General features: G+C 38.0%; 1 protein-coding gene across 1 annotated transcript in view; it reads right to left on the bottom strand.

The window, feature by feature from the left end:
• MYO6 (myosin VI) overlaps positions 1-11,727 on the bottom strand; it is a 78,995-nt gene that overhangs the window by 35,107 nt on the left and 32,161 nt on the right. Inside the window, exons 12-15 of the mRNA XM_010003572.1 lie at positions 4,309-4,466; positions 3,249-3,340; positions 2,713-2,785; positions 216-343 (exon numbers count right to left, since the gene is read on the bottom strand). Of these exons, the coding sequence (XP_010001874.1) occupies positions 216-343; positions 2,713-2,785; positions 3,249-3,340; positions 4,309-4,466 (451 nt within the window). The remainder of the gene's footprint in view (positions 1-215; positions 344-2,712; positions 2,786-3,248; positions 3,341-4,308; positions 4,467-11,727) is intronic.

Here is an 11,727-nt window from a genome sequence, read left to right as displayed (position 1 = left end):
CAGCAGGATATTAGAAGTGCTAGAAGACTTAAGCCTTCAGTGAACTTTTCCATAAACCTAATAACCAAACTTATCCTTAGCAAAAGAATATGGACAGTGCAGACTGGTGAGGTGTGAGATTTCTTAGGAAAGGTTTTAATTAAATTTAAGTGTTAATATCAAGTGTTCCAAGAACTGCTTTATTAAAACCATACAGACAGCAGAAATGAACCTACAGAGAGTCTGAAATGGTCCTTGTGTTTTTGGTGCACAACTGAAGTAAAATGCTGGTCGCTTGGTTGGGGAAGACGATTTTCTTCATCCAAAATATCCAGTACTCCTATTAATTTTGCTTCAATCAAATCTATTAATAAACAAAAGTAAGTTTACAAAAATTGAATATATAACCTCATATTAGAACTGAACATTACAAATTTAAAATGGTACTGGATCTCATTCTGTGTAACTGTAGCGACAGCTGTTAACACAAAATACAAAAAGGCATTACAAGTTAATTCTACATATCTGCATTGTTGACTTCATCAATAACCTCTACATACCAAGCTCTAACTCTAACACAGGGAACACCAGGGAAAAAAAGATAATGTACTGACTGTTTGATTTTTACTCTCAAGTCGAATTTAGTCAGCTGAAAGTGCCTAAATGTTTCTGCGGTTCAACCAGAGGTCTTTATGGGATTGCTCATACTCTTGGGAGTTTTTTTAATCTTTTCATCTGTGTGTCAAAACTAAAAGCATGAAAAGGCACATACTTCCATTCACAACAGGATCGATGAAGAAAAATGAAATGTGTTTGTTTTAAGAAAAGCAGATCAAACTTGAGCACACAGTGGTGATTTCACAACTTTTTTGCAAGTGTATTGCCTTGACCTTTCACATGCATATTAAAAAGCCCTTGAAAGCTGACATAGAAATTACTGCTTTTAAAACTACTGGACACAAGGATTTTGCAGTTTTTAACATTTTATTATATTATTGATAAAACTGTTTTTGTAAGAGGATTTTTTTACTACCTACTTGTTTTTCCTGTGGAAAGATAGAAATGAGTAACGCTTATATTGCAACAAAGCCTATGAACTCTTTACCTCAGATTGTAAATGGTATGATACTATAAAGCACAAGGACAGCCCTGATCCAAGAAATTTATGCTTATAAAACCTGAGCAAGCTAATTTTGCTACAGAGATTACTACTATTCCATAAAAACATTTTAGCATAATAATGACTGTTTCGAAGATTCTCCCATAGTGTTAAAAATTGTCCATCTCAATATAATATCCCTTTCTTTTGTGACAGGTAATATTTCTACACATTAACTGCTGTCACTGGCCTGGTCCAACATCTTAAACATAATCATATTTCAACAAAAACCAACATTATTTTTCTCACCAGCTTCAGAAGGCAGTAGAAAATTATTTTCTCCTGTCTATGTAAGAACAGAAGAAATCCATACATGCTGGGGTTTAACTAAACTATACTTCTAATAACTTTCATAACAATAACTTTTCATACAATGAAAAAATGTGTCAGATCTGGGATAGGGTGTCATATGTTGATTGGAATAGTGAAAGAGGTCATGACTGAGGGACTGCTACTTGTATGCTCAGGCCCAAACTTTCTCTATGGCAGAAAAAAGTCAACAACTTGGCAAGAATCTCTACAATCTGACCGATTTTCCCAATGTGAGTCACATAGAGACCTTTTCTTCCAATAGGCACCAGGGAACCCCTTTTGATACAGAGATATGCTCCAAAAAACATGCACTGGGGGGAAGCAACTCTCTTTATAGAAACATGACAGTCTCTAAACGACAACAACATTTTTGGGAACAGGCTGAGGCTCATATACATATTTTTAATTACATTATAAAGATACTACAAGAGATAAGATTTGTAATCATAAAAGTCACCTGTCTTCTGCTTCTATGCTTTTGTTCCCTTCTCCATATACCTTGTTGTTTTTTCACAGTGTCCTGGTTTGAGCCAGGATGAAGTCAGGGCACACAGGATGGCTAAGAGGTTTGCTTAACAAGAGTTGTCTTCAATTAAGTCAGAATTAGTCACTGTACAGTCCTATCTGACAAAGTGAAAACTCTCTCAGCAGTTACAGAAACTGAGATGAACCAGATATTTTGCAACAGATGTTGAATTCTGCCACTCTGAATCCTCTGCTCAGCCAGGACTGACTAGTTACCATAAGCAAATTATTGTAAATGCAAAAGCAAGATGAATTTTTGTTCACAATACACCAACTTGGAGAACACAAGTTGAACACAAAGAAAAAACAACAAAAGATCATCAGTATCTTAAGCCTCTGGTACATCAGTCTGTGGAAACCTAAAATCAGCAGTAACATCTACAGTCTGTTGCCTATAGTTCATTTTGTTTCTTTGCTCATTGGGTAAAAAAGTGGGGAGAATGGGATGGGATTTTCTTAATTCATGGAATATTTTTCCCAGACACCCACACACTCTTCTTCATTTTAAAATGCACATGAAATTCACAAGTCCCAGCTGCAGTTATTACACAATGTAGGGCAACATGTCTCTACTACCAACCAGAACTGGAATGTTATATGACGCTGGAAGAATTCACAAGGTTACAACAGTCATTAAAGCATAATATTATTACTGCTACAAGTATTTTGCCCTTCTGTTTGAAAATTTGTTCCACCATGACACTAGCAAATAGCTTGATATTTCATTAAGTACCTACCTATACAGTCCTGATTATCTACATAACGCACTTCATTAACCCCCAGGCCTTCTTTTTGGTAAAGTTCTTGTTCCTAAAAAAGCAGATAAATTGAAAAGAGTAAAATCATCACTCACCATATATTTATTTCTTTTACCCATTAAAATTGTGCATTTAAATAAACCAAAAACCAGTTTTAAATACAGCATGAACAAACACATATTTTAGAATTTCTTCCACAGCTTTATACATTCCAACTTCACTTCCTTAATGATACACCCACGCAATTAGATATTCCCACTAGGTATGAAATATTGCCAGTGTCTCTATGTCTCATTTTAAGTAATGGTTAAAAAAAAGACAAAAAAAGACTGCTGGTTTTAAAAAAGCCATATGCTTTTCTGGCACAACCAGATATCACACAGTAGGAAAACAGTTTGTCAATTGAATTTTTTTTAATCTAAGCCTAATGTGCAATCTTATGGAAAGCAGTGCTGCCTTAAGTATCTCTTTGCTAAAAAAATAAATTCCCAAATATAACATTAAATGTAACATACCTCTTTCAGAATCCTTTCATTAAAAAACTGTTGCAGTTTTTCATTACAGTAGTTAATACAGAATTGTTCAAAACTGTTGTGTTCAAAGTATTCTGAAAAACATAATTCAAACTTCTATTATAAACCAGTGTTGTAAGTATTTATATTACATAGTAAACAGGAAAAGCTTCACTGTACTAATATTTAAAGATGTGTTCAGATCTATATCTGTTCATCCAATTCAAATAAAAGCTTTTACAGATTTTCAATTTGCACATAAGACAGATATAAATATACTGTGGCAGATCATATTTCTCAGACAGACAATTGTACCTGGCAACAAACCAAAGCAAGATGCTACCAAACAGTGAAACTGTACCTAATACATCCCTCTCACGCATCCATGCTACAAGAGGCTGGCACAGGATATGACCTGAAAACCAAGACCTGAAAACCAAGGGTTCCCTTTTTCCCTTTTCTTAGACCACCTCAGCAGGGCTAGACTCTGAATCCCAGTGAACCAAAAAAGACATAAGCTTTACAGGAACCATCAGTGTCCACCACTGTCAGGGAGCAACCAAGAGCCCAAAGTCCAGCTCTGTAACAGAGCTGTCCATCCACCAGGAAAAAATATCTTAAATCAGAGACTTCATTTGCCTGTTTTTCAGTATGCAGTGATCTGAGGACTGAATGGGAAAACAGTAGGCATATGCAGTATCTTTCCTAGTTTGACTGGGTGGCCACAGTAAGATTCCATTCCAAAGTTTTAGTCCTTCAAAAGGTGCATCTACGTAGACACTACAGGAAGCTGAAACAACTACAAAGATGCCTAGTTTCACACTAATGCTTGTTAGTGTTATGAGGTCATGAGGAGAAGCTCTAGACCTCCTCTACATCTTTGTGTCTCAGAAAAACAAGGTTTTATCTCCTCTCTTGATATCTTCTTAAGCCCTTGTAACCAAACCTACCCACCACCACCAAAAAAAACCCCCTCCCAGTCTCCATTACAGAATTTATCATTGAATATTTGGCAGCAATAATAGACAGCTAAGAGATTAAGTATTTTTTTAAGTATACTTACCAAAACCAGCTATATCTAGAACTCCAATGAAGAAAGAAGAAGTCTCAAATGGAAAACATTGGTTTACTCTGTTCACTACGTGGTCAAACAGATGGCTATAAACTGTTTTAGCTAAGGCATCACGAGCATTGTTTGCTTGTTCCACTTTCAAGGGTACCCTAAAAAAACAATAATACAGATCTTATTTTTCAGAATTCCTTACTCTGAAATACTAAGATTAGACTCTAAACATAAAAAGAGCCCTTCTAATTACTGTAAAGTAAAACACACAGAAAACTCCAGGCCCTGATAGGAAACAATCTTGCCAAGTTAGACCAACTACCCTACCTGTGAACAGAAAAAATAATGTGTCACTATCCCCAGTAGAAGCAAGATGCAGATGTTTTCATACTCATTCGTTAGATAACTAGAAACTATAGTGATAATAAACATCAGGAAGAAATTATTCACCATGAGGGTAGTACGGTGCTGGAATAGGTTGCCTAGGGAGGTTTTGGAAGCCCTCTCTCTGGAGGTGTTCAATGCCAGGTTGGATGAGGCTTGTGCAGCCTGGTCTAGTGTGAACTGTCCCTGCTCATAGCAGGGAGGTTGGAACCTCATGATCTTTAAGGTCCCTTCCAACCTTAACCATTCTATAATTCTGTGATAACTGCTGGAAAAAAAAAATTAAAATACATATATATTCCCATCTACAAAAAAAATAATAATTCAACTATTTATTTATTAACTGCCTAATTACAATAGAACTTCTAGTTCCGTTTTGCTCTCACATCTTTGTTCCTGTGCTTTCATAAGAGCTATAACTAAAACTATAAGGCTGGAAGTTAATTTGTACCAAATGTTAAAAAACACAGATAAGGCAGAGTGTTCTCAAGACAAAAGTTAGATGCAATTCTAAAATAAGTCTTCTCTTTAAACACTGGAAGAAGTGGCCTTTTAAAATGTGATAATTTATTCTCTCTCCCTTATTTATAAACCTTTATTCTGCATTTTGACTATTTATTACAAGTTTATATTCCAGTTTAGCAGTCAAAACAAGCAAACCAACCAACTCCAAGTCACAACTTTGAAGTCTATGAAATGCATCACAAAACTGTGGGAATAGGCTATTATAGCCTTTTTAAAATATCTCGATCAGTTGGCTTAATAAAAGAAATCACTTTTTCCCATATAACACCCTATATTGCTTCTCCCCATATACCCTGCCTCTTGAATCCCTGGACCACAAGCATTAGAATAACAATGAGTAATAATCAAAGGTTGACTTCTCCAGCTAAGGTGGAGGATAACCAGTTATAGAACTTCTCAGGTATGCAGCAAATCCACATTTAAAAAACACCTCTTATCCGAACTGTTAAAGTAAGCCCCATGTACGGGGTTCAAGCTGTCCTGGCTGCAGAACTGCTCTGTCGCCCCCTCTGGGTAGTTTCTCCACACAAGTACAAAGAACTGGCAGATCAGAAAAGGAAAAGGTAACGATACACAGCTTGCCCACATTGCATCATTTCCTTCACTTCCCAGGATTCACGAGCACTACAATAACCGAAATGTATTGATTCTGTATTTTTTAAGGATGATACTACTGATGTAAAAACGTGAGATCGATGGAGATCACTTTCTGTTGTGACTGGTAAATCAGGGACCCAGAGACCCCAGTTCACTAAGGACACCTGCAGCTACATTACATTAGATAGTAATTAGCTTTACACCCAATCTTGTCTTCCACTAAGTATCTCCTGATTTATCTTAAGGTAACGAGTACTGACAGAAATCTTACCTTATAAATAGAAGGAAGGTACCTTTACATTCCATTCTGATACGTTTAAGAGATCAGAATACTAATTCCCACATGTCAGTTGCAGGCCTATTACATAATACAATACATATTTATATTTTCAATTTATTTTTTAAAAGCATGTTAAACAACATGGCAGAGTCATACTTCTAGAGGATGTACTTATGAAATGTTCTTAAAAAATAACAAATTCTGCCATTATTAAATAGACTTCTAGAGACTGCACAAAACCCTAATGTTATTTTAAATTATGATAGTGTGCAACAGAAGCTAATGGAAACAAAACTTAACACTTCCATGTGTTTCGCACAGCTGAAACTACAAAACCTGAAAATCATGCTGCAATTGCACTGAGCCAGTGGATACAGAAGAAGCTTACTACAGACTGACATTCAGCAGAAGTAGCTTCCTCCTTGGGAACTTGCCTTCCCTCAGCTCCTCCTTTCCTTTGTTCTGCAAACTGACAAAGGAATCTCTTTCCAGCTCCCATTTCCCGTCTGAACAGGAAAAGATGTATTTTCCTTCCTCCATTTCACATTCATCCCCTCTCCTCCACTCATCAGCTACTTGTAAGGAACAGAGAAGAAAATTTTCAAATTTTCCAAGATATTTGCTAAAGCTGCATCAAAAAATTTGAACAGTCTTTATAGTGATTTTTTTAGCAAGGTTTCCAGGGATCCACAGAGTCTGAGGCCTAGGGCAAAGTGCTCTCACAGGTCAGATTCATCCTGTGGACAATTCCACGCAGTCCTCAAACATTTTCTAGAATAAGTAAACTGCAATTAAAATATGTATAATTTGCCCATAGCTGTCAACAATTAAGGGAGTGAGAGCAGATGAAGGGATAACCATCAGCTACTGTCACTCCATATGGTTACCACTTCACAAATAAACTGGCCTGGTTGAAATAACCCTATCTATTGAAAGGCCCACGTAATTAAAGAATGTAAGCAGCACATTTGTAATTTGAGAAATGCTGAAGTTCCAAAAATATATTTAAAAAAAACAAACTCCATAATGTTTTTTCGTACCACCACAAAAAAACAAAAACAAAACAACAAAAACACAAACAAATAAACCCCAACATATTTTGCTAGAAAATAGACTCCAAAAAGCAGTGGAGGACCTGGAACAATCCAAGATAAATTTGTACACTGTAAAATCATTTGTCCATTATCACTTCTCACGTGCAACACATCCTCTGTTGCCAGCTGCAGTGCAGGAGAAACCAGGAGCACAAATGTCCCATTTCCTCCTTGAAGAGTGTTGGGTTATGCGACTGAAGGTTCATCCCCATGAACATGAAGAAGTAGAGGCACCACGACAGGCAGGGAACCTCCATAACCTCACCAGAGCTAGCTGTGCCACTGATGAGTCTGCTCCCAAGGCTGTCACAAGGAGCCACCTGCCCCACGGTCAAGGGGGGACAGTCCCCATCAGCTCTCAGATGGAGGGGGCTGCTGCCTTCAGGCGCTTGGGGCTCCTGAGGGAGGTGGCTGGGGGCCTGTTTTCTGTCTGCATTGATCACCATGGCTGATGCACCTGTGTCTGTATGTCTGTCTGTCTATGGGACTTCACACTCAGCCTCACTGCTGGCTGGGCACTGGTACCTGGCATGGTGGCAGCCTGGCCTGGTGCAGCAGCAGCTCTTTTCCACCAGAACACTGAAACTACACTTCTTTCACAGCTATGGCTGCCTGAGCCGGCTCCATAGTAACCAGCTCCATCCAAAAGCTGTATCTCAGCTGGGCTCACAGGCACAGCTGCTCTAACGTGTAGTTTCACCTCCCAGATTTTAATCTCTTACCAGCGCTGTGCTACAGGGACTTGCCACCTGGGGTCAGCATCAGCTGAATTTCAGAGCAGCTCTAAAATAAGTTAGAAAGGGGAAGGCAAAAGCTCCATTGTACCCAAGAAATAAAACCACAAAATAAAACATGGGGGAAAAGTAAGATTTGCTGGCACAAAAACATAGCTGACTTGTGTTTGCAGTTTTGAAACAACACGCAGCTAACAGTGCTCCAGGCTTATCAGGATAAATATGCCAAACAGAAAATCTTTACAGTCTTAATCCAAAGCAAATTTGAAGTTGTAACAAAAATTGTATTTGCTCTTAAGAAACCTTCCTTGCTAGGGTCACTTAGATATGGTGCAACTGAAGCAGTATGTTACAATACACCTTTGCTTTAGTGCTTGTTACGTCCCATCAAACACTCTCAAAAGAAACATACAGACACCCTTTATGTATTTGTTGTGTGTACAAGAGCCAAAACTAATCTGTTCTCAGAGGCTGAGTCAATAGTTCACTGAAAGCATTTACAGTGGGGTGCCATCTGAATCTGACATGGATGCGATTTGCTCAAACCTCTCCTGCTTTAGTTAACACTTTCAGTAATTACAAATGAGGAAACTTAGGGTATTTTCAAATAACAGTCTGATAATACTGAATTAAGAAAGCAGGAAATCTTACTAACAAGATTAGCAAATGAAATTATTTTGAAAAATGTAAGATATTACCTAAATTTCACAAGATAGATTTCGGTAAAGGAAAGTGTGTGGTGGTATATTTAGGAGACTTAAAAAATACAAATGCAAGATGAAGAATAACAGGGTAAGCAGTAAATCAACAGAAGAAGATCAGCAGTTACAGTGGATCACAAGCTGAATTAAGGAAAAAATGTTACCAACTTTCAGAACCTGCAATTCTCATGCTGCCAAGCATCTATATGAGCACCATCTGTACTGTGCAAGATACAATTGTCTACTCTATTGTTAGCCATAATCCTGATAAAGACTCTTCTGGATTAATATATCAAAGATTTTGCTGTCAATTTTGAGATGGTCTGGAAGAGAGAATATAGTAAAACTTGGAAAATGTTGGCCATTGGAGGCACTTAGTCCTGAAAGACTCGTGTCTTCCTACATGTAAAGACTGCTATAACGAGAAAGATTATTTTTAACTTTCCATACCACCTGATAAGGCAGCACGATGACAGCAATATAGAGCCATCAATTTCTAGTAGCTGGGGGGGTGGAATTTACAACCACTTTCCAAAAACACAATATATTACGAAGAGATGTAGATCTTGAGCTTTTAAATGAAGGCACAACAACTCTTCCCTAGTCATTACTTACCATTTGTCACTGCATTATCACTTTTTCCATGGTAATCACAATGAAGGCTTCTAACTCTTCAACATTCTGTCTTTAAAAGTACAGAAACTAGCAAATTACCAAGAAGTCTACTTGTTTGCTCAATCTAGAGACAGACCCCACAGGTCAGCAGCTATTCAGTAATAAGCCCATACCCATGCAAAAGTTAAGACTCTTGAATATGAGTTCAATCAGAAGGGCTTTTGTGTTCTCCTAAAAAATGTGATGTCCAAACAGCACAAGCTGTCACTGATAGTTTATTATGCTCAAATTTTAACTAGAAACATCAGTTTCACCCTGGAGATCAGGATGCAGGCAGTGAACAGTGTTTCTACCACAGTTACTTGTAATTTATCATTATTAGTTGGAACTAGGTAGAGATCAGATTATTCTGATAAAAGAAAGAGCTCTTGACCACTGGAATCCTTCATTACTCAAACTCAGTACATCCCTTGAGGACTAAAAAAGTCAATGCCCTCAAGTGTTCAACATTTCATTCTAAGTCTGACATAAACTAAGCATGCATTAACTAACTCCTGCCACCTTTCCTGGCCACAGTGACATGCCAAGGGTAAATCAATCACTTTTTAATTTGTTTCAGTCCACCAATTTAAGAAATGTTAGCAAATACTTCAGACTGTAAAACATAAATAATAGTAATAAATTTCAAAAGATACAAATTATGCAAGGAATTTATACAAACCATTTAAATACACATAATTATGGCATTCATACATTAAACTTCTGCTGTAATGTGCCTAAAGTTGCATTTCTGACTCAAGGAAATTAAAACAATCTGATTTTGTCTACAAGCCAGTATGAAGCACCCATGCATTCTTCCAATGGTTGAAGTGCACATTAATTAGTTTCCTTAAACAATTGATCCATTCAGCAAAACATTAAGAATTACTTTTTATGTGCTTAAAACTGTTTCGCACCAGAATGTTCAGGTTTTGATGCAAAGTTTCCTTTAACTCCAGGAAATACACAACCTAGAAAAATGTATGACATTGAAAACCAAATGTTAAAACACACAGTTCTGTTGCATGCAGTTCAGCTAGCAGCCCTGACAGGTTGCATATTAGAAGGATCAATCCTTCCCTTTCAAGAGAAAATTTGTGGAAGAACCTAGAGGGTTTTGGTAACTATAGCGAAATTGATCATCTTCATAAAACTCAGTTTCACATCGTATTGGAACGATATAATCAGGACCACATTTAAACATGTTTTTTGCAATTATTCCTTCTCCAGGTGCATACAGAAAGAAGTCACTACCCTATTTCTGTACCCAGGAAGATAACTTGATAATAGCTTCTTGTGAAAATGTAGGGTAATGAAAAAGGCGATAATCACTTAGTTCACTTCTTACTTCAATACTGAAGTGCTCTTAATATCTAAAAATAACCCCCCAAAAAACAACAACAAAAACCCCAACAAACCTCTCTCTTAAATTTATCCTGGGTTTTTCGTGTTTCTGTGAAACAATATTCATTTCACAGTCAAATCTTTTTTTTACCAGCAAAAGCAAGAACCAGCACACTTCTGGATTTCCATTTGTGGTGGTGTTGTTAAAGCTGAAACTTGATTTCAAAAGAATTAGATGTGGCAAGCACATGGACTCTGATCACCCAGACCTGAGAAGGGAGGATACCTTCTATTTAAAACATCCCAGGCCTAATATCACAGTGCAGAAGTCACAGGAACACTAACTAGAAAGATGCATCCAAGTGTCTTCTGAAATACTTCAGGCACAGCATCAACATTCCTTGAAACAGTCTATCTGCTAAATCTGTTAGCATATCTCATCTTCTGTATGGAATTAACAAACAGACTGCTGGACTTTCTTTGTCCACAGACTGTACTCACGGAAGCGGGTGTTTATAAAATGTGATAGTCACTTATTCTGTTCCCTTCCTGAAAAGAAGGCCATTTTTGTCAGACATTGTGCAACTGACACTCTTCCAAATGAAAATTTAAGAAAAGCTCCCAAGGACTTAATGACGACGACGAAACAAGCAAAACTGAGCCTCTGAAAAAGCACATTTTGGATCAACCGGTTTTAAAATAATAACTTTTTAAAAATCGCAGCCCTGTTAAAAATTTGTCATCTCAGGATTAACTCTTGACGGGAAAGGACAGCACGTTGTTTCTGCTTGGAAGGACCAACAAGGTCAGCGTGCTCGCAGCCTCCTGCCCTCACCCTTGTAGCACCGCGGTTTTGTACCCGCAAACCATTCAGCATTTTAAACACCTGCACTTGGGCTCTCTGCGATTCAGTTCACACTTGCAAATGGTCAGGAGGGATTAGGAGCGAGGCCAGTTTTTCCCCTTTTCCCCGGGGATGAGCGGATCGCAGGGCCCCGGGCGGGGCTGGCAAGGAGCTCAGCTCCGGCGGCAGCGGCGGGGCCGGCACAGCTCAGCCAACATCCCGGGGGCATTCCCGGGCACTCCGGTCCAGCAGAACCACCACC

The sequence above is a fragment of the Chaetura pelagica genome, unplaced genomic scaffold (assembly GCF_000747805.2).
Source record: "Chaetura pelagica isolate M959 unplaced genomic scaffold, ChaPel_1.0 scaffold150, whole genome shotgun sequence".
NCBI classification, from domain to species: Eukaryota; Metazoa; Chordata; class Aves; order Apodiformes; family Apodidae; genus Chaetura; species Chaetura pelagica.
This window is presented reverse-complemented; position numbering and strand designations above follow the sequence as displayed.